This window comes from Rhinoraja longicauda, chromosome 26 (genome assembly GCF_053455715.1).
Source record: "Rhinoraja longicauda isolate Sanriku21f chromosome 26, sRhiLon1.1, whole genome shotgun sequence".
Taxonomy (NCBI): Eukaryota; Metazoa; Chordata; class Chondrichthyes; order Rajiformes; family Arhynchobatidae; genus Rhinoraja; species Rhinoraja longicauda.
Window position 1 is genome coordinate 30,480,443 of NC_135978.1, and position 26,480 is coordinate 30,506,922.

The window sequence follows — 26,480 nt, forward strand, 5'->3', positions numbered from 1 at the left end:
AAGGTATTTATTCACAAAATGCTGGAGTAACTCAGCGGGTCAGGCAGCGTCTAAGGAGAGAAGGAATGGGTGACGTTTTGGGTCGAGACCCTTCTTCAGACTGAAGAAGGGTCTCGACCCATTCCTTCTCTCCTGAGATGCTGCCTGACCCGCTGAGTTACTCCAGCATTTTGTGAATAAAGGAAGGATAATGCTCAGCCTTTGCGTGTGTAAATCTCAATGCCTGACTCATGAAGGCGGTGGCTGAGGGTGAGGGATGAGTGTTTGTGAAGACAGTGCGGGGAGAGGGACGATGGCATTGAGATTCAGCCCCGGTCTGCTCAATGCTGAAGTGGCCGCTGCAGGATTGGTGCAATTATCAACTTTACTCCAGTTTAGGAAGGGACTGCAGAGAGACACAAAAAGCTTGACGTTGGGGCATCACGGTGACGCAGCAGTAGAGCTACTGCCTCACAGCGCCTGAGAGCCGGGTTCCATCCTGACCCACCCCCGATCCTGACCCTGGGTGCTGTCTTTGTACGTTCTCCCCGTGACCTGCGTGGGTTTTCTCCGGGTGCTCCACTTTCCTCCCACACTCCAAAGATGTACACGTTTGTGGGCTAATTGGCTTGGCAGAGAGGAGAGCTCTTCAGCGGGTAGTCCATAGACCTCAGAGGACCATCGGAACTCAGCTACCAGCCTTGGAGGGCATCTACAACACACGATGCCTCAGAAAAGCCACCAGCATCCACAAAGACTCCTCACACCCCTGCTAAGGACTGCTCGAACTCCTTCCATCGGGCAGACGATACAAGGCCTTCTACGCCCGCACTTCCAGACTCAGGAACAGCTTCATCCCCAGGGCCATAGCTGCTATGAACCGGTCCTGCTAAGCCGGATGGTCACATCGCACAGTGAACCGGCACAGATCTACTTGAACTTTATACTGTTTTAAATCTGTTTCTAATTTTGTTTCACTGGGTTGTATAAATTTTTACTGACTAGCTAATTGATTTATTGCATCGTATGGGAGGCGCATTCCCAATCTCGTTGTACCCCTGTACAATGACAATAAAGATATATTGTAGTGTATTGTTAAAGATTGTAAACTGACCCTAGTGCGCAGGGTAATGTTAGTGTACGGGGATCGCTGGTCGGCGCGGACTGGGTTGGCCTGTTTCCGCGCAGTATCTCTAAACTAAACTGACCATAAACTAACCTAAAATAACCTCAGCTAAACGTCTGGTTACCGCAAGGATAGTCACCATCCATTGTCCTCTGGAGGTCAGAGCGTAGACATTTGCAGTGAAGAAACAAACAGCTTCAAATGGAACAAACAAATTATCTGATGCATTTAAAGAGACTTTTAGAAAGGCAAATGGATGTGCTGGGGATGGAGGGATATGGGTCGTGCAGTTAGTCTTGGCACCATGTTCAGTACAGACATTGTGGGCTGAAGGGCCTGTACCTGTGCTGTACTGTATTATGGTCTATGTTCTATGTACCTGCCTAAAATAGTTCCACACACCCACCATCCCCTGTATGAAAATGTTACCTCTCAGGTCCCTATTAAATCTTCCCCCTCTCACCTTAAACCTGTACAGGTGGTTAGAGCACAATCCGTAGAGCAGTGCATCACAAGAACAGGCCCCTCGGACCTCAATGTCTGAGCTGAACACAATGCCAAATTAATCTCATCTGCCCGCAAATGATTTGTGCCCCTCCATTCCCTACCTAAAACTCTCCTAAACGTCACGAAGGTATCTGCCTCCATCACCACCCCAGGCAGTGCGTACGTACGAGGCACCGACCACCCTCTGCGTAGGAAACTTGCCCGCATACCTCCTCTAAACGCTGCCCCTTTCACCTTGAAGCTCTGCCCTCCAGTCTTTGCGATTTCCACGCTGGGGACAAGATTGTGACCCTCGTCGTTTTATCCACCAGGTCTCCCCTCCACTGCCGGCGTGCCAGAGAGAACAGTCCAAGTCTGTCCAACCTCCCTCCCCTTATAGTTCATGCCCCCTAATCCAGGCAGCGTTTTGGTAAACCTCCTCTGCACCCCCTCCAAAGCCCCCACCAGCTTCCTGCAATGGGGCGACCAGAACTGCACCCAATACTCCGAATGCGGCCTGACCAAAGCCCAGTAAAGCTGCAGCATGACTTCCTGACTCTTGTGCTCAAAGCCCCGAGCAAAGTGGGTAAGCACACCTTATGCCACCTTGACCACTCTACCACTTGAAATGCCACTTTCAGGGAGCTGTGCACTTGGGCCCCAAGATCGCTCTGTACATCAATGCGGTTAAGGTCCTTGCCATTAACATCAGCCAAAACATTCTGACCTGATGAGCCAAAACATTATGACCACCCGCCGAATATGCTGTTGGTCCTCCGTGTGCAGCCCCATACGCAGCAGGGTGCGATGCACTGTGTATTGTGACACATTCCTCCCATGACCACCATTAACATTTTCTGTGACTTGTACCACAGTCGACCTTCTGTCGGTTCGAACCAGACGGGATAGCCTTCGTTGCCCTCGCGCATCGATGAGTCTTGGACGCCCAACACCCTGCCTGTCGCCGGTTTGTGGTTTGACCCTCCTCGGACCACTGTCGGTAGGTACTCACCACTGCTGACCGGGAGCACCCCACAAGCCTTGCCGTTTCAGAGATGCTCTGACCCAGTCGTCTGGCCATGACAATTTGGCCCTTGTCAAAGTCGCTCAGGTCTTTACTCCTGCCCATTTCTCCTGCATCCAACACATCAACTTCAAGAACTGACTGTTCACTTGCTGCCTAATATATCCCACCCCTTGACAGGTGCCATTGTAACAAGATAATCAATGTTATTCACTGGGCCTGTCAGTGGTCATAATGTTTTGGCTGATCGGTGTATATCCCGCTGAATGCTTAGACATCCTTCCTCACAGTCTAGAGTCCCAGCCATCTCTAGTGTTGTCTGGAAACCTACTAATTCTAGTTCTTGATTTTCTTATCCCGGGAAAAATATATTTTTCAACTAATATATCAGACCCATAAATTCTCCTCATGATTTTACACACTTCTCTAAGATCGCCCCTCAGCCTCCTGCACTCCAAGAACTAAGTCCTAGCCTGCTCAATCTCTCTGTGTAGCTCAGGCCCTCGAGTCCTGGCATCATCCTGCTAAATCTTCTCTGCATTCTTTCCATCTTAATGGCATCTCTCCCCAGCAGGTTGACAAAAAAAAAATCAACTCAATACTCTAACTGCAGCCTCACCAACAACTTGTACAACTGTACAACTGGATTGACTGGGCTTATGTTCACTGGAATTTGGAAGGATGAGAGGGGATCTCATAGAAACATATAAAATTCTTAAGGGATTGGACAGGCTAGATGCAGGAAAAATGTTCCCCACGTTGGGGGAGTCCAGAACCAGGGGTCACAGTTTAAGAAAAAGTGGTAGGCCATTTAGGACTGAGATAAGGAAAAACATTTTCACCCAGAGTGTTGTGAATCTGTGGAATTCTCTGCCACAGAAGGCAGTGGAGGCCAATTCAATAGAGAGTTAGATATTGTTTTTAGGGCTAACAGAATCAAGGTACTGATTCTGGATGATCAGCCATAATCATATTGAATGGCGGTGCTGGCTCGAAGGGTCGAATGGCCTACTCCTGCACCTATTTTCTACGTTTCTACGTCCCAACGTCTGTACTCAATGTCCTGACAGATGAGGGTTAACGTGCCAAAAGCCTTCTTTACCACCCAATCTACCTGTGACGCCATTTTCAGGGGACAATGCATTTGTACTACGAGATCCCTCTGCTCTAGTCATAGAGTCACACAGCTTGGAAACAGGCCCTTTGGCCCAACTTGCCCACACCGACCGACATGACCCATTTACCCTAGTCCCACCTGTCTGCGTTTGGCTCATATGCCCTCTACACCTATCCTATCCATGTGCCAGTCGAAATGTTTCTTGAACGTTACGCTAATATCTGCTTTCTTAAACATTGCGCTGGTACCTGCTACAACACTAACCAAGGCCCTGCTGTTCATTATGAAAGTCCTGTCCTGGGTTTGCCTTCCCAAAATGTAACACCTCACACTTATCTAAATTAAACTCTAGTTGCCACCCCTCATCCTGTTTTCCCAACTGATGAAGTAATTAAGCTCAGGGCTGTGGAAAATTAGCTGAAGTATTTATTTTGCACTTGGCATGGACTCAATAAGCTCCTACATTGCCTCCAGCTTCTAATACTCTCTGACAAAGTAATATACGGTCAATATAACCGTACACTGACACAAAGCTCCCGAAACTCTTCCAACGCAAAGACCAGAAGTGGTCGATTACCTCAGGAATGAAGTTGTTCAGTACCGTGAGCAAATTTGGGCCCCGCATCAGAGGAAGGATGTGCTGGCTCTGGAGAGGGTCCAGAGGAGGTTTACAAGAATGATCCCGGGAATGAGTGGGTTAACATATGATGAGTGTTTGTCGGCACTGGGCCTGTACGCACTGGAGTTTAGAAGAATGAGGGGGGACCTCATTGAAACTTACAGAATAATGAAAGGCACAGATAAGAGTGGATGTGGAGACGATGTTTCCACTAGTGCGAGAGTCCAGGACCAGAGGTAACAGCCTCAGAATTAAAGGGCGCTCTTTTAGAAAGGAGGTGAGGAGGAACTTCTTCAGTCAGAGGGCAGTTAATCTGTGGAATTCATTGCCACAGACGGGTGTGGAGGCCAAGTCATTGAGTATTTTTATTGACAGATTCTTGATTAGTACGGGTGTCAGGGGCTATGGGGATAATGCAGGAGAATGGGGTTAGGAGGGAGAGATAGATCAGCCATGATTGAATGGCGGAGTGGACTTGATGGGCCGAATGGCCTAATTCTGTTCCTGGAACTTATGAACTTAGAAAGAGGTGCAGTCACCATTTGAGGATTCGGGTTTCTTCGGGCAAGAGACTCGTTCATCTACCCGATCTATTCCTCTCATGATCCCTCATCTTCCTGCGCTCCAAGGAATAGAGTCCCAGCCCACTCAACCTCTCCCTATAGCTCACAGCTTTGAGTCCTTGTAATTCTTCTCTGTACCCTTTCCAACCTGGTAATATCTTTCATCTAACACAATACTCTAAATGTGGCGTCATCACCTTTTTACGTAACTGCAACATGACCTCCTAACGTCTACACTCAATACTCTCAATGAATGTGCAAAAAGCCTATTTGACCACCCTATCTGCCTGTGAACCCACCTCCAAGGAACTATACAGTTGGACTCCTGGATCGCTCTGCTCGACAACACTCCCCCCCACTCCCCAGAGCTCTACCATTCACTGTATGGGTCTGAAGAAGGGTCTCGACCCAAAATGTCACCCATTCCTTCTCTCCAGAGATACTGCCTTTCCCGCTGAGTTACTCCAGCATTTTGTGTCTGTCTTCGGTTTAAACCGGCATCTGCAGTTCCTTCTCACACTGTGTAGGTCCTGCCCATGTCAGACTTTCCAAACCTCACTGTGGGTGACGTTTCAGGTCGAGTCGTTTCTTCGGATCCCAAAACCCCCACCGGGTGGCGCCAGCAATGGCTGCCTCACCAACAGTCTGTCTGTCCCTTTCTTCTCTGTTGTTTATAGTACGTGTTAAATGTATGTTTTAGTGTTCTTTAGCTTCTTTTATGTGGGGGGGGGGGTTGGGGGAAACTTTTTTAAAATCTCCGTCCGCACTGCGGACTAACATCGAGGAGCTGGCAGCCTCTGCTGGAGACCGACTTCGGGAGCTCCAACCGCGGCAGCCTGCGGACTTTAGCATCGTGGAGCTCGCGATCCCTTTGCCAGGGATCGACCTCGTAGCTCCAACTGCCGGAGCCTGTGGACTTTAACATCGTGGAGCTCGCAGCCCCTGGTTAGGGACCGACTTCAGGAGCTCCAAGCTGTAGGAGCTTCGACCTATTAAGGGGTTGGACACGTTAGAGGCAGGAAACATGTTCCCAATGTTGGGGGAGTCCAGAACCTGGGGCCACAGTTTAAGAATAAGGGGTAGGCCATTTAGAACTGAGACGAGGAAAACCTTTTTCAGTCAGAGAGTTGTGAATCTGTGGAATTCTCTGCCTCAGAAGGCAATGGAGGCCAATTCTCTGAATGCATTCAAGACAGAGCTAGATAGAGCTCTTAAGGATAGCGGAGTCAGGGGAGAAGGCAGGAACGGGGTACTGATTGAGAATGATCAGCCATGATCACATTGAAAGGCGGTGCTGGCTCAAGGGGCCGAATGGCCTCCTCCTGCACCTATTGTCTATTGTCTATTGACGGCCCTGACGCGGAAGCTTCGATCGCCAGCTGCAGATGGTTCAACTGCCCCGATCGCGGGAGAATAAAGCGGGAAGAAGCTTAGAATTTATTGCCTTCCATCACAGTGAGGAATCCGCAGTGGTGGATGTTTATGTTAACTTTTATGTAGTTGTGTGTCTTGTTGCTTTTTTTTCGTATGGCTGTATGGTAATTCGCATATCACTGTACCTTAATTGGTACACGTGACAATAAAAGACCTTGAAGCCGTTGAAAACGTCACCCATTCCTTCTCCCCAGAGATGCTGCCTGTCCCGCTGAGATGGCCCAGCATTTAGGATGATTGCACAGAGTCTTGCTCCCGGGCTAAACTGAACCACGAGCTCTGGGGAAATCAGTGCTTCCAAGAAAGTTCTCCGATTTCAGCCAGGGAGGACGGCAGGCTTTCAAAGTCATCAGATTCTCAAGGTAGTGCGGTGGTAATGTGAACTCCAGAGCACAGCATGAGCTAAGCTGCCCGTAAGTTATTGACTGACATCGAGTACAGACAGGAATGAGCCGAGAAGCAAGAAGCAATGCTGATTCAGTGCGGCATTGCCAAGCAATCTCCTTTCCACCGAGGGTCACAAGTAGAGTTTAGTTTGGTGTAGAGATAGAAACATAGAAACATAGAAAATAGGTGCAGGAGGAGGCCATTCGGCCCTTCGAGCCATTCATTGTGATCATGGCTGATCATCCACAATCAGTAACCTGTGCCCAACTTCTCCTCGTATCCCTTGATTCCACTAGCCCCCAGAGCTCTATCTAACTCTCTCTTAAATTCATCCAGTGATTTGGCCTCCACTGCCCTCTGCGGCAGAGAATTCCACAAATTCACAACCCCCTGGGTGAAAAAGTTCCTTCTCACCTCAGTTTTAAACGGCCTCCCCTTTATTCTAAGACTGTGGCCCCTGGATCTGGAGCCACAGTCTTAGAATAAAGGTGAGGCCATTTGGGCCAAAAGGGCCCAAAGTCCTTCGAGGAACACAGTTCAGAGTTAGGTTAGTGTTTTGTCGTGTTCAGACCCACATGGTTGTTTGGAAGAAGCTCAATTTTAGTTTAGTTTAGAGATACAGCGCCGAAACAGGCCCTTCGGCCCACTGAGTCCACGCCGACCAGTGATCCCCGAACACTAGCACTATCCTACGCATACTAGTGACAACTTACACTTATACCAAGTATACAAACCCAAGACAATTAACCTATACGTCTTTGGAGTGTGGGAGGAAACTGAAGAAAACCCACGCGGGTCACGGGGAGAACGTACAAACTCCGTACAGACAGCACCTGCAGTCGGGATCGAAATAAATTGCCACCCTAAATTATTCAATGGTACTTCATTGTCACTTGTCCCCAAGTACAATGACATTATTTTTTTGCATTCAGTTCAGTGCCAATCCTGTTGTACATTAGGCACAGCCACGCTAAGTGTAAGATTGTAGCCCACACTGAGTCCCTAGAGAGGAGCTTCCACGTTTTAGACGCCATCTTGTATCCTTTCCACTCCAAAATTAAACAAGAGGAGTTGAGTATAGGAGCAAAGAGGTCCTTCTGCAGTTGTACAGGGCTCTAGTGAGACTGCACCTGGAGTACTGTGTGCAGTTTTGGTCTCCAAATTTGAGGAAGGATATTCTTGCTATTGAGGGCGTGCAGCGTAGGTTTATTAGGTTAATTCCTGGAATGGCAGGACTGTCGTATGTTGAAAGACTGGAGCGACTAGGCTTGTATACACTGGAATTTAGAAGGATGAGAGGGGATCTTATCGAAACGTATAATATTATTAAGGGGTTGGACACGTTAGAGGCAGGAAACATGTTCCCAATGTTGGGGAAGTCCAGAACAAGGGGCCACAGTTTAAGAATAAGGGGTAGGCCATTTAGAACGGAGATGAGGAAAAACTTTTTCAGTCAGAGCGTTGTGAATCTGTGGAATTCACTGCCTCAGAAGGCAGTGGAGGCCAATTCTCTGAATGCATTCAAGAGAGAGCGAGATAGAGCTCTTAAGGATAGCGGAGTCAGGGGGTACGGGGAGAAGGCAGGAACGGGGTACTGATTGAGAATGATCAGCCATGATCACATTGAATGGCGGTGCTGGCTCGAAGGGCCGAATGGCCTCCTCCTGCACCTATTGTCTATTGTCTATTTATACCACATGCTTGTCTCAGCTTGGCCATAAAGGTCCGTTGTCCTGGCAGCGGCACTGGGTCGGAGTTGCAGAGGTCGGCCTGGTCTGGCCAGACGATGTGTTGGTGGCTCCATGATACTGGGGGCTAGTGGAATCAAGGGATATGGGGAGAAGTTGGGCACAAGTTACTGATTGTGGACGATCAGCCATGATCACAATGAATGGCGGTGCTGGCTCGAAGGGCCGAACCTATTTTCCATGTTTCTACGTTTTTCACCAGAATTAGGGCTATTAATGTATTGATTTTTTAAAGTTACATTTTATCTGTGACCATTCAGTTTGCATGCCTGTCCTGCTGCAGCAAGTAAGAATTTCATCAATCTGTTTGTTGTTGGTACATATGACAATTAAACGTTGTTGTCTCCAGTCAGACAGCGTGGAAACAGGCCCTTCGGTCCAACTTGCTCACAACGACCCACATGTCCCATCTACACGAGTCCCACCTGCCTGTGCTTGGCCCACATTCCTCGAAACCTGTCCTATCCATGTACCTGTCTAAATGTTTCTTAAACATTGCGATCCTATCTGCCGTAGCTACCTCCTCTGCTAGGTCCTTCCATTTACCCACCACCCTGTGTATGAAAGACTTGCCCCTCAGGTTCCTATTAAATCTTTCCCTTCTCACCTTAAACATATGACCTCTGGTTGTTGATTTCCCTACCCTGTGTAAAACACTCTGTGCATCTACCTTATCTATTCCTCTTATAAGTTCATAAATCATCAGAGCAGAATTAGGCCATTCGGCCCATCAAGTCTACTCCACCATTCAATCATGGCTGATCTATCTCTCCCTCCCAACCCCATTCTCCTGCCTTCTCCCCATAACCCCTAACACCCGTACTAATGAAGAATCATATCATATCATATCATATATATACAGTGCGGAAACAGGCCTTTTCGGCCCACCAAGTCCGCGCCGCCCAGCGATCCCCGTACATTAACACTATCCTACACACACTAGGGACAAATTTTACATTTTACCAAGCCAATTAACCTACAAACCTGTACGTCTTTGGAGTGTGGGAGGAAACCGAAGATCTCGGAGAAAACCCACGCAGGTCACGGGGAGAACGTACAAACTCCTTACAGTGCAGCACCCGTAGTCAGGATCGAACCCGAGTCTCCGGCGCTGCATTCGCTGTAAAGCAGCAACTCTACCGCTGCGCTACCGTGCCGCCCTATCTATTTCTGCCTATTAAAAAATATCCACTGACTTGGCCTCCACAGCCTTCGGTGGCAATGAATTCCACAGATTCACCACCCTCTGACTAAAGAAATTCCTCCTCATCTCCTTTCTAAAGGCACGTCCTTTTATTCTGAGGCTGTGTCCTCTGGTCCTAGACTCTCCCACTAGTGGAAACATCCTCTCCGCATCTACTCTACCCAGGCCATTCACTAATCGCCACTCGCGATCTTATGCACCTCTATAATATCATCCTTCATGGGTAGAGTTATTGCCGCACAGTGCCAGAGACCTGGGCTTGAAGCTGACTACGGCTGCTGTATGTACAAAGGTTCCTCCCACACTCCAAAGACGTACAGGTTTGTAAGTTAATTGGCTTCAGTAAAATTGTAAATTGAACCCGGTGCGTAGGATAGTGCTAGAGTAATCCATTAGTCGATCGCTAGTCGGTCGGGACTCAGTAGGCCGAAGGCCCGGTTTCCGCTCTGTATCTCTAAAGTCCCCCCCTCAACATCTGCCGTTCCAGAGAAAACAGTCCAACTCTGCCCCAACCTCTCCCTGAGGCGAATCCCCCCGAATCCAGGCATCATTCCGGTTAACCTCCCCTGCACTAAGGGCGGTACAACGGTAGAGCTGCTGCCTCACAGCGCCGGAGACCCGGGTTCCATCCTGACTGCGGGTGCCATCCACACGGAGTTTGTACGTTCTCCCTGCGGCCACGTGGGTTTTCTCCGGATGCTCCGGTTTCCTCCCACATCCCACAAAGATGTGCAGGAATTGTAGGCTAATTGGCTTCTGTAAATTGTCCCTGGATGTGTCGAATAGTCCTGGTGTATGCGGTGATCGGATGGACTCGGTGGGCCGAAGGGCCTATTTCCACGCTGTATTTCAAAACTAAATTAAACACATCCCATGGGTCTGCAGGTTAATTAGTCTCTGCAGAAGTCTGCGTAACTCTGGGGAATTATTAATTGGTAAAAAAGGCATTGAATATAAGAGTCAGGAAGTCACGATGTTAGGCCTTAGTTAGGCCGCATTTGGAGTATTGCGTGCAGTTCTGTTCAATAGACAATAGACAATAGGTGCAGGAGGAGGCCATTCAGCCCTTCCAGCCAGCACTGCCATTCAATGTGATCATGGCTGATCATTCTCAATCAGTACCCCGTTCCTGCCTTCTCCCCATACCCCCTGACTCCGCTATCCTTAAGAGCTCTATCTAGCTCTCTCTTGAATGCATTCAGAGAATTGGCCTCCACTGCCTTCTGGGGCAGAGAATTCCACAGATTCACAACTCTCTGACTGAAAAAGTTTTTCCTCATCTCAGTTCTAAATGGCCTACCCCTTATTCTTAAACTGTGGCCCTTTGTTCTGGACACCCCCAACATTGGGAACATGTTTCCTGCCTCTAACGTGTCCAACCCCTTAATAATCGTATACGTTTTGATAAGATCTTTACAGATCCCCATTACAGGAAGGATGTGAGATGCTTTGGAGAGGGGGCAGAGGAGGTTTATCAGAATGATGCCTGGATTAGAGGGTTTCAGCTACAGGGAGAGGATGGATAGACTCGGATTTGTTTTCTCTCCAACACCAGAGGTTGAGGGGAGGCCGAAGATAGACAAAAAGCTGGACTAACTCAGTGGGTCTGGCAGCATTTCTGGAGACAAGGAATAGGTGACATTTGGGGTCGAGACCCTTCTTCAGACTGAGAGTCAGGGGAGTGGGGAACGAGGGATACGGACAGGTGACATGGAGAGATACAGAACAAATGAATACGCATTAAGTGGACGTGAGGTAAAAAAGTGAAGGCTGGCGTAACTCAGCGGGTCAGGCAGCATCGGGACCCAAAACGTCCCCCTTTTCCTTTCTCCAGAGATACTGCCTGACCCGCTGAGTTACTCCAGCATTTTGTGTCCATCTTTCGTGTTTCAGTTCTCAGCCTCAACGCTGTGTAGGGGGTGGGGGTGGGATATCACACTCCCCTGACCCCAACCGCGATCAGGCCTTGCCTAACCTCACCCAGTTAACCTAGTCTGAGGAAGGGTCTCGACCCTGAAACGTCACCCGTTCCTTCTCTCCAGAGGTGCTGCCTGACCCGCTGAGTTACACCAGCACTTTGTTCAGTTTAGTTTAGTTTAGAGATACAGCGCGGTCACATGGAAAGAGTGTGTTGCGGTCACATGGAAAGAACAAAATGAAATAAGATTTGAAAGATGGCATGCAGAAATGCGGAGTTGTATCCCATTAGAAAAAGCAACGTATAATCTGAGAAATGGATATGACTTCTTTTTGAAGGTGTGGAACCCATTCATGGCAAAGCTAGGATTAAGAATAGGAAGTAGTTAAATTCAGGATTGCTTTGATACCTAACAAGAATTTAAAAAGAAACTACTCGGAAGTGACTCCCTCAGGACTCCAGGTTTTTCTTTTTCTTTCTTTCTTCTGCTTTTTCTTTTTCCTTCTTTTGAACTGGGGGGTGGGGGGGGTGGGGGGGAGGGGAGAAAATACAGAACAATACGTGTATAATCGAAGTTATAGGTCAGTGACTATTGTTTACTAAGGAATGTAAAATGTATAACGTATGGGTTCTGTTAAAATTTAAATAAGATATTTTAAATTAAAAAAATTTAAAAAAGAGATACAGCGCGGAAACAGGCCCTTCGGCCCACAGAGGCCGCACTGACCAACAATCCCTGCACACTAACACTATCCTACATACACAAGGGACAACTTACATTTACGCCAAGCCAATTAACCTACAAACCTGTGTGTCTTTAGGAAACCGAAGATCTCGGAGAAAACCCACGCAGGTCACGGGGAGAACGTAAAAGCTCCGTGCAGACAGCACCTGCAGTCGGGATCGAACCCGGGTCTCTGGCGCTGCAAGACAGCAACTCTACCGCTGCGCCATCGTGCCGCCCTGTCTATTTTTAATCTATTCCCAGAGTTCTCTGCTGCAGGGAGCTGGGCGATCGATGGAGTCGACTAATGGCCGCTCCATCAGACAGACTGTCTCCTCTTCCCCTGCCCTCCACTGATGCGGTTTCAGCAGGCGGGCGGTATCAGAGAGCTGGATGAGATCACTGCAAGACTACTCTCCCACTGGGCCTCCAGCACTCTTGGTGCAGAGCCAGGCGGCAATGGTCATGTAGGAGCAGGAAGGAAGGTCAAGTCAATGGATATTCTCACGGCAGAGATAACATAGAAAATAGGTGCAGGAGTAGAACATTCGGCCCTTCGAGCCAGCACCACCATTCAATATGATCATGGCTGATCATCCAAAATCAGTACCCCGTTCCTGCCTTCTCCCCCTGACTCCGATATCCTTAAGAGCTCTATCTAGCTCTCTCTTGAAAGTATTCCGAGAATTGGCCTCCACTGTCTTCTGAGGCAGAGAATTCCACAGGTTTACAACTCTCTGACTGAAAATGTTTTTCCTCATCTCCATTCTAAATGGCCTACCCCTTATTCTTAAACTGTGGCCCCTGGTTCTGGACTCCCCCAACATTGGGAACAAGTTTCCTGCCTCTAACGTGTCCAACCCCTTAATAATCTTATATGTTTCAATAAAATCCCCTCTCATCCTTCTAAATTCCAGTATATACAAGCCTAGTCGCTCCAGTCTTTCAACATACGACAGTCCTGCCATTCCGGGAATTAACCTAGTAAACCTACGCTGCACGCCCTCAATAGCAAGAATATTCTCAAATTCGGCCCATCGAGAACAAAATCCTCAAATTTGGAGACCAAAACGGCACACAGTACTCCAGGTGCGGTCTCACTAGGGCCCTGTACAACTGCAGAAGGACCTCTTTGCTCCTATACTCAACTCCTCTTGTTATGAAGCCCAACATTCCATTGGCTTTCTTCACTGCCTGCTGTACCTGCATGCTTCCTTTCAGTGACTGATGCACTAGGACACCCAGATCTCGTTGTATGTCCCCTTTTCCTAACTTGACACCATTCAGATAATAATCTGCCTTCCTATTCTTACCACCAAAGTGGATAACCTCACACTTATCCACATTAAACTGCATCTGCCATGCATCCGCCCACTCACACAACCTGTCCAAGTCACCCTGCAACCTCATAGCATCTTCCTCACAGTTTACACTGCCACCCAGCTTTGTATCATCTGCAAATTTGCTAATGTTACTTTTAATCCCTTCATCCAAGTCATTAATGTATAATGTAAATAGCTACGGTCCCAGCACCGAGCCTTGCAGTACCCCACTAGTTACTACCTGCCATTCTGAAAGGGACCCATTTATCCCCACTCTTTGATTTCTGTCTGCCAACCAATTTTCTATCCATGTCAGTACCCTACCCCCAATACCATGTGCTCTAATTTTGCCCACTAATCTCAAATGTGGGACCTTGTCAAAGGCTTTCTGAAAGTCAAGGTACATCACATCCACCGGCTCTCCCCTGTGCATTTTTCTAGTGACATCCTCAAAAAATTCCAGAAGATTAGTCAAGCATGATTTCCCTTTCCCTTGAAGACATCCAGTGAATTGGCCTCCACTGCCTTCTGTGGCAGAGAATTCCACAGATTCACAACTCTCTGGGTGAAAATGTTTTTCCTCTTCTCAATCCTAAATGGCCAACCCCATATTCTTAAACCGTGACTACTGGTTCTGAACTCCCCCAACATCGGGAACATTTTTCTTGCATCTAGGCTGTCCAATCCCTTAAGAATTTTAAATGTTTCTATCAGATCCCTTCTCGTCCTTCAAAATTCCAGTGAATACAAGCCCAGTCGATCCACAGATAGATTCTTGATTAGTACGGGCGTCAGAGGTTAGGGGGAGAAGGCAGGAGAATGGGGTTGAGAGAGAAAGATAGATCAGCCATGATTGAAAGACGGACTAGACTCGATGGGCCGAATGGCCTAATTCTCCTCCGATAACTTATGAACACATGGCGACACTTGTGTACGTACTGCCTAGGTTGCATGCAAACAAAGCATTTCACTGTATCTAGGTACATGCGACATTAAAGTATCATTCAACCAACACTGTGGCAGATGGGGCCGGGCAATTAAAAAAATTAAGATGTTGTTTCACTGAGCGATTCTGCCTTCGTCAGCAAAGCTAAACACAGAGCGGAAAGCAACAACCTTTAGTGCCTTCTCCCTCTCCCCCTCCCTCCCCCTGTCCCCTTCCCCCCTCTCCCTCTTCTCTTCCCCCCCTCTCTCCCCTCTCTCCCCCCTCTCCTTCCTCTCTCCCCCTCCCCCTCCGCTCACCTCTCTTCCCCTCTCTCCCTCCCCTCTTTTCCCCATCTCCCTTCCCCTCTCTCCCGCCCCCCCCTCCCCCTCCTCACTCTCTCCTCCCTCCCCTCTCTTCGCCAACTCCCCTCCACTCTCTCCCTCCCTCTCCCTCTCCCTCCCCCTCTCCCTCCCCCTGGCTGCTATCCCCCCCTCCCATGCTGGCGGCCCAGAGTGGAGCAGCAGACACTCCCCCCCCCCCCCCCCCCCCCGCAGGCTGCTCCCCCCCCCCCCCTGCTGGCGGCCCAGAGTGGTGCAGCAGACACTCACCAGTGCAGCGTTTCTGCAGCTGCAGGATCTCCATGTGCAGACCATGCAGCAGCTCCATGTGCTCCCCCTTCAGGAACGTCACGTTGCGCTGCACGCTATGCAGCTGCCGCTTCAGCGACGCCATCTCCATGGTTACCGGGCAGCGTCTGTGACCGGGGATGGAAAGTCGGTTAATGAACAGACCAGGCAATCGAGCTGTGACTTCAGGCTTCGGAGATACAGGCCCTTCGGCCCAGCGAGTCCGGGCCTGCCGCCCAGCGATCCCCGCGCACTAACACTATCCCACTCACAAGTTACAACTTTTACCAAAAACCAATTAACCTACAAACCTGTACGTCTTTGGAGTTTTGGAGGAAACCGGAGCACCCGGAGAAAACCCACGCGGTCACGGGGAGAACGTGCAAACTCCGTAAGGACAGCACCCGAGGTCAAGATTGAACCCTGGTGTCTGGCGCTGTAAGGCAGCGACTCTACCGCTGCGCCACTGTGCCGCACAAATTCTCCAGTGGATTTTCCAGTCTTAGGTAACCTCTACAACCCCTCCCCCCCTGCTTTCTCCCCCTAATCCTCCCCCCTGTCCATGTGGCCCACTTGGACTCGAATCTATTCCCCTCCCTCTCCATTCCTTCCTCTGGCTTCATAACTCACGGCTGTTAAATCCTTTTATCTCACACCTGTTTTAATCTCTGGCCTTTGTTCCAACTATCAGACCATCAAACCCCCTCTCTCCCCACCTGTGTTCACCTATTACCTGCCACACCTTGTCCTGCCCCTCCCCTCTCCCAGGTTTGTTACCCATCCCCCTCCCCCCCCCCCACTTTACGTCCAGAAACGTCACCTATCCATGTTCTCCAGAGATGCTGCCTGACCCGCTGAGTTACTCCAGCACTCTGTGAAACGTCACCTATCCATGTTCTCCAGAGATGCTGCCTGACCCGCTGAGTTACTCCAGCACTCTACGTCTTCTTTTGTACACCAGCATCTGCAGTTCCTTGTGTCTACATTTTACTGCACCATTTTTCTGCGAAATCTCCACCAGGTATGCCTACTTTGAAGAATTTCTCCTCCTCTTCTGCCTGAAGAAGAGTCTCGACCTGAAACGTCACCTACTCCGTTTCTCCAGAGATGCTGCCTGACCTGCTGAGGTTCTCCAGGTTCTTGGGTCCTTTAATGACCAAAGAAACTGGTTGATGCACAAAACCACAGTCGCATTCTCCGAGCCCTAGAGGATGCTGCAGGAAGGTACTTGTCTGTACGGAGTTTGTACGTTCCCCCGTGACCTGCGTGGGTTTTCCTCCGATATCTTCGGTGTCCTCCCACACTCCAAAGACGTACAGGTTTGTAGGTTAATTGGCTTGGTATAAGTGTAAATTGTCCCGTGTGTGTGTGTGTGTGTGTAGGATAGTGTTAGTGCGCGGGGATCGCTGGTCAGTGCTGGCTCGGTGGGCCGAAGGGCCCGTTTCTGCGCTGTATCTCTAAACTAAACTAAAACAAGCTAAGACTCAAACTAAAAGCGTCTCAGCTGGACAGATCCACACCGTGGAGTCAGAGATGCAAGGAACTGTAGATGCTGGTTTACATTTTTCTTAAACCCACAAAATGGTGAGCGGCCTGGACATAGTGGATGTGGAGAGGATGTTTCCACTAGTGGGAGAGTCTAGGACCAGAGGGCACAGCCTCAGAATTAAAGGACGTTCCTGTCGGATGGAGATGAGGAGGAATTTCTTTAGTCAGAGGGTGGTGAATCCGTGGAACGCATTGCCACAGACGGCTGTGGAGGCCAAGCCAGTGGATATTTTTAAGGCAGAGATAGGTAGATTCTCGATTAGAACGGGTGTCGGGGGTTATGGGGAGAAGGGAGGAGATTGGGGTTTGGAGGGAGAGATAGATCAGCCCTGATTGAATGGCGGAGGAGACTTGATGGGCCGAATGGTCTAATTCTACTCCTATCATTTATGAACTTATGAAAGTGCTGGAATAACTCCGCTCAGGCACAGGCCCTTCTGCCCACAATGCCAAGCCCATCACTGGTCTACCTGCATGTCACCCATAATCCCTCATTTCCCTGCACATCCATATGAAAGATGGCATTTCAGTTCTTAATGCCTCACTTAGCTTCAGAAAGGAAAATGGATTCAATACAAATTTGGATTAGACATCTGTTTTGTAACAAATGTCTTCCTAAATAACCGCACATATTCATCAGCACAAACAAAGAACTGCAGACGCTGGTTTACACCGAAGATAGACACAAAGTGCTGGAGTAACTCAGCGGGTCAGGCAGCATCTCTGGAGGACATGGACAGGTGACGTGATGGGTCGGGACCCTTCTTCAGACCGATTGTATTGGGGGAAGAGAAAGCTGGAAGAGAGATGGTGACGGGACAACGCCTGGCAAGTGATAGGTGGATACCAGCTCTTCAGATTACAATCAGTCAGTCGAAGGGTCCCGACCTAAAACGTCACCAATCCATGTTTTCCACAGATGCAGCCTGACCCACAACTCCACAACTGGAGTCAGATGCAGCCTGACCCACAACTCCACAACAAAGTTACTCCACAAGTGCCTTTCTTTTTTTTCTGAATCTTTTCTCTCAATAGGCCGTGTACCAATAGTTCAAAAAGCAAAATAAATGCTACTTTGTTCAAAACATTAACCTTATGGGGACATCAAAATGGAAATGGCTTTAACAAAGGCTCGGTTACCGCTGACATAACCACTCTGATTATAAAATTATCAATTCTGGCAACCTTCCTGGTTCCTGGGTTGTGATTTGCCTCTGATATCTGATATTTTAGTCCACAATTAGACCACCGGGCAACTTGCCAGTATGAAGAAAAGGCCTGGCACATCCAAGGCTCTTTCCTCCCCGTCTTGATCCAATAAACCCCATCCTCCCCCACCCCCTCCCCACTCTGGCAAGGCCATTCATCCCCATGGGCCCATTCTATCAGCCAGCTAGAACATGGTCAAGTTGTATCTCCACTCTGGCTTAGTTTAGCTTCGAGATACAGCGCGGAAATGGGCCCTTCGGCCCACCACGTCAGTGCCGACCTGCGATCCCCGCACACTAACACTATCCTACACACACTAGCGACAATTTTACATTTACACCAAGCCAATTAACCTGCAAACCTGTACGTCTTTGGAGCGTGGGAGGTAACCGAAGATTGTTGTATTTTGTATATTAGTTTATTACATTGTAACTGCTGTAATCATTATTAGCCATTAAAATTTAACAGCGTAGGCATTCTTTATACTTTAGTGCATTGCAACTGTCTGTAACCTTGTTACATTTGGATGAAAGATAATAGTGGCGAGATAAGGAAAGACACAGGCCTTGGGGTGATGAATGGATGTGAGGGATGGACTAGCAGGGAAATAAGGGAGGCGAAGTATGAAGGGATGTGAGCATTGAGATAAGGATAAATTACTGAATGGGATTTAATGGTGGTGGGTCAGACGGGTGACTGCAAAGAAATGAATGACTGAAGAAAGGAGTGTGGGTATGAGGTATTGCAAAGAAGATAAGGTTTGGAATAATCCTATAAACATAGACTGCCCGATGTACTAAGTGGGCAGTCAGGTGGTTGGCTTCCTGATTGTTCCAGCCGTTGTTTGCAAATAAAGGCTTTTAATTTCTCGAAGAATTCTCCGTGTCGCCTGTCTTAATTTCAAGGATCAGGGAACCACAACAAGATCTCAAAGAAAACCTACGCATCCCTCGAAACCTTTCCCATCTATGAATGGGAATGGGGGGAAGGGGGGAATGGGGGAATGGCGCCCTGTGACACGGCCTCCTCTCCCCTCTCCCATGGGGCAAAAGGTACAGAAGAGTGAAAACGCACACCTCCAGATTCAGGGACAGTTTCTTCCCGGCTGTTATCAGGCAACTGAACCATCCCACCACAACCAGAGAGCAGTCCTGAACTACCATCTACCTCATTGGTGACCCTCGGCCTATCTTTGATCGGACTTTGCTGGCTTTACCTTGCACTAAACATCATTCCCTTTATCATGTATCTGTACACTGTGGACGGCCTGATTGAAATCGTGTGTTGTCTTTCCGCTGACTGGTTAGCACGCAACAAAAGCTTTTCACTGTACCTCGGTACACGTGACAATAAACTAAACCGTAAATGGAGTCGTTTACAAACCAGATTGGGCAAACTCCCATCACTGAAGAATATTTGCACGCCAGATTACAACAATCTCCCACTTCCACCATTACTGAGATCAGCTTCTTATTCCAGATTTATTTTTATCCGATTTCTTGACTTTAAATTCTCCAGTCACCAAGATTTGATGTCATGTCTCCAGATCAATAGGGCATCTCTCTGCACACCAGTCCAGTTACTCCACCACTGTACACGGTGAACGGCCCGATTGTAATCGTGTGTTGTCTTTCCGCTGACTGGTTAGCACGCAACAAAAGCTTTTCACTGTACCTCGGTACATGTGACAATAAACTGAACTGAAATGGAGTAGATAGTAGTTCAGTACTGCTCTCTTGTTCCAACATACTTTCTATATTAATACCTGTACGATGCAAGATCATTACAATGTCCCCTGACAGTGGCACAGTGGCGCAGCGGTAGAGTTGCTGCCTCACAGCGCCAGAGACCCGGGTTCGATCCTGACTACGGGTGCTGTCTGCACAGAGTTTGTACTTTCTTCCCGTGACCTGCGTGGGTTTTCTCCGTGATCTCCGGTTTCCTCCCACACTCCGAAGACGTGCAGGTTTGCAGGTTAACTGGCTTGGTATAAATGTTAAATTGTCCCCAGTGTGTGTCGGATAGTGTTAGTGCGCGGGGATCGCTGGTCGACGCGGACTCGGTGGGCCAGAGGGCCTGTTTCCGCGCTGTGTCTCTAGATTTAAATTTAATGCTAGGTACCATCAACAGGACAAGTATTCCCATGGATTAAGGGGCGGTCTGGTTCGACAACATTAACACCCAGGAACAAATACTGCACAAAGTAGTGAACATTGCCCGGTCCATCATGGGTACTGACCTCCCCACCATCAAAGGGATCTACAGAGTGGCGCAGCGGTAGAGTTGCTGCCTTACAGCGCTAGAGACCCGGGCTCCATCCTGACTGCCGGTGCTGTCTGTGCGGTGTTTGTACGTTCTCCCGGTGACCATGTGGGTTTTCTCCGGGTGCTCATGTTTCCTCCCACATTCAAAAGACTTGCAGGTTTGTAGGTTAATTGGCCTCCGTAAAAATTGTGAATTGTTCCTAGTGTATAGGATAATGTTAGCGTAAGAAGTGATCGCTGCTCAGTGTGGACTCGGTGGGCCGCAGGGCCTGTTTCCAAACTGTATCTCTAGAGTCTAAAGACTGGCTGCCTCGAAAACATAGCCAGCATCATCAGAGACCCACACCACCCTGGCCACGCTCTCATTTCACTCCCGCCATCGGGACGAAGGTACAGGAGCCTGAAACCTGTAACGTCCAGGTTCAGGAACAGATTCTTCACTACAACCATCAGGCTGTTAAACACTACAACCTCCATATACTGCTCCGAACTACAAGTTCGCAAGTTCTAGGAGTAGAAGTAGGCCATTCGGCCCATCGAGTCTACTCCGCCATTCAATCATGGCTGATCTCGGCCTCCTAATCCCATTTTCCTGCCTTCTCCCGACAACCCTTGACACTCGTTCTAATCAAGAATTTGTCTCATCTCTGCCTTAAAAATATCCACTGACTTGGCCTCCACAGCCCTCTGTGGCAATGAGTTCCACAGATTCACCACCCTCTGACTAAAGAGGTTCCTCCTCACCTCTTTTTCTTTAATTCTGAGGCTGTGACCTCTGGTCCTAGACTCTCCCCACCAGTGGAAACATCCTCTCCACACCCACTCTATCTGTGCCTTTCATTGTTCTGTACATTTCAATGAGGTCCCCCCTCAACCTTCTAAACTCCAGCGAGTACAGGCTGTCAAATGCTCATCATATGCTAACCCACTCATTCATGGGATCGTTCTCCTATATAGATAGACGGGCATCATTTTTGACTTTCGCACTTTTATTGTCTATTTATTGTCTGTTTGTCTTGTTTTTTTAATATATATACTGAATTATAATTGTTGTTTATTCTGGATTTTACGTATGTTTAGCACTGTCGAGCTGCTGCGAGTAAGAATTTCATTGTTCTGTTTCGGGACATATGACAATAAAATACTCTTGATCCTGGAGATGTTTTACTGGTCAAGTGGGAGTGTCGTAGAGTGACACAGTGTGGAAACAGGCCCTTCAGCCCAACTTGCCCATGCTGACAAACTTGCCCCATCTACACCAGTCCCACCTGCCTGCATTTGGCCCATACCCCTCTAAACGGTGGTGCAGCGGTAGAGTTGCTGCCTTATAGCGAATGCAGCGCCGGAGACTCAGGTTCGATCCTGACTACGGGCTCTGTCTGTACGGAGTTTGTACGTTCTCCCCGTGACCTGCGTGGGTTTTCTCCGAGATCTTCGGTTTCCTCCCACACTCCCACAGACGTACAGGTATGTAGGTTAATTGGCTTGGTAAATGTAAAAAAATGTCCCTAGTGTGTGTAGGATAGTGTTAATGTGCGGGGATCGCTGGGCGGCGCGGACTCGGTGGGCCGAAGGAAACAGGCCCATCGGCCCAACCAGTGATCTCCGCACACCGACACACACCGAGGGCCAATTTTACATTTAGACCAAGCCAATTAACCTACAAACCTGTACGACTGTGGGGAGTGTGGGAGGAAACCGAAGATCTCGGAGAAAACCCAATGTGTAGGACGGAACTGCAGGTGCTAGTTTAAACTGAAGAGAGACACACAAAGCTGGAGTAACGCAGCAGGACAGGCAGCATGCGTGGAGAGAAGGAATGTAATGGAGCTGGAGTTCGGGGATTGGGCCAGTGTACGCTTGGAACAGGGATTGTTCAACGGACCCTACAAAGAGGCAGGCATAGCTGAAGAAGGGTCTCGACCCGAGACGTCACCCATTCTTTCTCTCCAGACCTGCTGCCTGACCTGCCGATTTACTCCAGTTTTTTGTGTCTGTCTTTGGAGAAAACCCACGCAGGTCACAGGGAGAACGTACAAACTCCACACAGACAAGCACCCGTAGTCAGGACCGAACCCGGGTCTCTGGCGTTGTAGATAATAGACAATAGACAATAGGTGCAGGAGGAGGCCATTCGGCCCTTTGGGCCAGCACCGCCACTCACTGTGATCATGGCTGATCATCCACAATCAGTACCCCGTTCCTGCCTTCTCCCCATACCCCCTGACTCCGCCATCTTTAAGAGCTCTATCTAACTCTCTCTCGAATGCATCCAGAGAATTGGCCTCCACTGCCTTCTGAGGCAGAGAATTCCACAGATTCACAACTCTCTGAGTGAAAAGGTTTTACCTCATCTCCATTCTAAATGGCCTACCCCTTATTCTTAAACTTTGGCCCCTGGTTTAAAGGGGTGGTGGGTATAATACGGAACGAGCTGCCAGAAGAGGTAGTTGAGGCAGGTACTATAACAATATTTAAAAGACACTTGGACAGGTATCTTGGGTAGGAAAGGTTTAGAGGGATACTAGACCAAGTGGACCCGTTGGGCCGAAACCTCTCTTGTATTAATGCAGCTCCCTCTCCTCCCCGACTCCCCAACCCTCCCCCCTTGCCCCCCTCCCTCCCTCCCTCCTCCGTCCCTCCCTCCATCCCACCCACTCCCCCTCCACCCCTCTCCCGCTTCCTACCCCTCTCTCCTCCTCCACCCCCCTCCCCCTCCCCCAACTCCATTCCCCTCAACCCCCCCTTATCCTCCCTCTTCCCCCCTCCCGCCCCTCCCCTCCTTCCTCCCTAGGAGATAGATTTAAACGTTAAAATGTGAATAACTTTAAAAATATAACACCGATTTCAATGAAACTTCTTCCATTAGCACCAAAGGGACGATGGTGAGTAAGGTGGGCCTGAAATTGTCGCGCTATCGTGTACAGTTTTGGCTGTAGTTCAGGAACAAACAAACAAACAAACGAGAGTTTTAGTATGTAGATAGGTTAAATGCAGAGAAATTGCTCCTAAAGACGTACGGGTTTGTAGGCTAATTGGATTGATAAATCGCCCAAATCACCCTCGCCCGGACTGAACGACACCTCTTCCCATACACAGTTTCAAAGCTGACCACCAGTTCCCAAACATCACAAATTATCAACATAACTTGCATACATAGAAAATAGGTGCAGGAGGAGGCCATTCGGCCCTACGAGCCAGTACCCGCCATTCAATATGATCATGGTTGATCATCCACAATCAAGACCCTGTTCCTGCCTTCTCCCCATATCCCTTGATTCCGTTAGCCCTAAGAGCTCTATCTAACTTTCTCTTGAATGCATCCAATGATTCGGCCTCCACTGCCTTCTGAGGCAGGGAATTCCACAAATTCACAAGTCTCTGGGTGAAAAAGTTTTTCCTCATCTCATTCTGCCTTCTTGTTTTTTTAGATTTTTTTTAGATTTAGAGATACAGCGCGGAAACAGGCCCTTCGGCCCACTGGGTCCGCGCCGCCCAGCGATCCCCGCACATTAACACTATCCTGGGGACAATTTTTACATTTGCCCAGCCAATTAACCTACAAACCTGCACGTTTTTGGAGTGTGGGAGGAAACTGAAGATCTCGGAGAAAACCCACGCAGGTCACGGGGAGAACGTACAAACTCCGTACAGACGGCACCCGTAGTCGGGATCGAACCTGAGTCTCCGGCACTGCATTCGCTGTAAAGCAGCAACTCTACCGCTGCGCCACCGTGCCGCCCGTAATGGTTCTTGCCACCAAAATGGACAACCTCACGTTAATCCACATTTGTGCTTTAAAGACACAGCTTTTGCTGAAAATGTATCGTTGCAATCCATCTGGGCTACAGATTCTTACGTTTTGATATTTAATATGTTTTCTTTAATTATTTTAACTGCATTGCTCAACTGAATGCCCGCTGCCACCTCCACCTGGTCTATCGCCCTGCTCTACCACAGCAGCACGGTGGCGGAGCGGTAGAGTTGCCGCCTCACAGCGCCAGAGACCCGGTTCCATCCTGACCTCTGTCGCTGTCTGTACGGAGTTTGTACGTTCTCCCCGTGACCCGCGTGGGTTTTCTCCGAGGTCTTCGTTTTCTTCCCAAACTCCAAAGACGCGCAGGTTGCAGGGTAATTGGCTTGGTATAAGTGTAAATCGTCACCAGTATGTGTAGGATAGTGTTGGTGTGCGGGGATCGCTGGTCGGCATGGACTTGGTGGGCCGAAGGGCCGGTGGTGCGCGCTGAATCTCTAATCTAAACTGTAAATAATGAAGCAAAGTAATGGTAAAATATTCCTACAACCACATCCTTTCATTTACAGCCTTATCATCATCAACGTTTTCAATTTATAGACAATAGACAACAGACAATAGGTGCAGGAGGAGGCCATTCGGCCCTTTGAGCCAGCACCGCCATTCAATGTGATCATGGCTAATCATTCTCAATCAGTACCCCGTTCCTGCCTTCTCCCCATACCCCCCTGACTCCGCTATCCTTAAGAGCTCTATCTAGCTCTCTCTTGAATGCATTCAGAGAATTGGCCTCCACTGCCTTCTGAGGCAGAGAATTCCACAGATTCACAACTCTCTGACTGAAAAAGTTTTTCCTCATCTCCGTTCTAAATGGCCTACCCCTTATTCTTAAACTGTGGCCCCTTGTTCTGGACTCCCCCAACATCAGTCAGTGAGTCTCTGCACTGTTTTTGTTTTAAACTTCTTGATATATTTATTTTCTATTCCTCCATCTTTTTCTACAACTTCTCTCCCAATCTCTTCATATTATCTCCTGTAACAGATCCCCGGTAGCTCTGCAGTTAATCTATGTCTCCTTCTGTAACCTCTGCTGTTCCCTTCTGTCCTCATTCGCCCTTCGAGTCTCGTGAGAGCTTAGCTTGTTCCTGCTTTTTAGTCAGACGGATTTTTGCTGTGCCTTTTTGGGCACCATTTTAAATGCTTCCCGTTTTATCCCGAACGACAAGGATATCCTACAAACCCGCACAAACGTCTTTGGAGCGTGGGAGGAAACCGGAGCACCCGGAGGAAGCCCACGTGGTCACTGGGCGAACATACAGACTCCATGCAGTCAGCACCGGAGGTCAGGATGGACCCAGGCCTCTGGCGCTGTGAGGCAGCAACTGTACCGCCGTGCCGCCTGGGCAGCGCGTTCCATATCCCCACCACCTTCTGCGGGAAGAAAGATAATCTCCTCAGGTTCTCTTTAAAACTTTCCCCTCTCACCTTAAAACCATGCCCTGTATTCTTAGGCATCCTGCCCCTGGGAAATAGAGAGTTGCACAACATAGAACAGTGCAGCACACGAACAGGCCCTTCAGCCCACAGTCTCTGTTCTGAACATGATGCCAAGACCAACTCTTATCCGCCTGCACATAATCCATATCCCACCTGTTCTCCTACACATCCAAAAGTCTAAACGTCTCTTAATTGCCACTATCGTATCTGCCTCCACCACCACCCCCGGCAGTGCGTTCCAGGCACCCACCACCCTCTGTGTGAAAGAAACCTGCCCCCACACACCTCCTTTAAACTTTGCCCCTCTCACCTTAAAGCTGTGCCCTTTAGTATTTGTCTAGACCATGTGGACTCGTTGGGCCCAAACCTCTCCTGCATTGGTGCAGCACCCCCTCTCCTCCCCCCCCTCCCCTTTCTCCCCCTCCCTCCCCCCCCTCTCTCCCCCTCCCTCCCCCCCTCTCTCCCCCTCCCTCCCCCCCTCTCTCCCCCTCCCTCCCCCCTCTCTCCCCCTCTCTCCCCCTCCCTCCCCCCCCTCTCTCCCCCTCCCTCCCCACTCCATCCCCCCCAACCCCCCCCCCTTATGCTTCCTGGCTCCCCCCCCCTCCCTAGGAGATAGATTTAAACTTCAAAATGTGAATAACTTAAAAAATATAACACCGATTTCAATGAAACCTCTTCCATTGGCACCAAAGGGGCGACGGTGAGTAAGATGGGCCTTACATTGTCACGCTATCGTGAACCGTTTTGGCTGTAGGAGAAGGTGGGAGAGGGTGGGAGAGGGTGGGAGAGGGTGGGGGAGGGTGGGGAGACAGGAGACGGTCACAGAGTCAACGGTGAAGCTGAGACCTCTGGCCCCGGGCGGGGGGAGTCCCAGCCAGGAACAAGGGGGTGCAGCAGAGATGTACTTGTACCAAACCCTCAGCGGGGACTCGACTTTCACCTCCAAAGCTCCTGGAGAAGGAGAAAATAACCCAGTACAACAAAAACACCCCCCCGCGGAGGGGAG

At 49.2% G+C, this 26,480-nt stretch overlaps 1 protein-coding gene across 1 annotated transcript in view; it reads right to left on the reverse strand.

Moving 5' to 3' along the window:
* LOC144606370 (coiled-coil domain-containing 92B-like) overlaps positions 1-26,480 on the reverse strand; it is a 51,440-nt gene that overhangs the window by 23,776 nt on the left and 1,184 nt on the right. The window contains exon 2 of the mRNA XM_078422397.1: positions 15,185-15,330. Coding sequence (XP_078278523.1) covers positions 15,185-15,314 — 130 coding nt within the window. The 5' untranslated portion in view covers positions 15,315-15,330. The remainder of the gene's footprint in view (positions 1-15,184; positions 15,331-26,480) is intronic.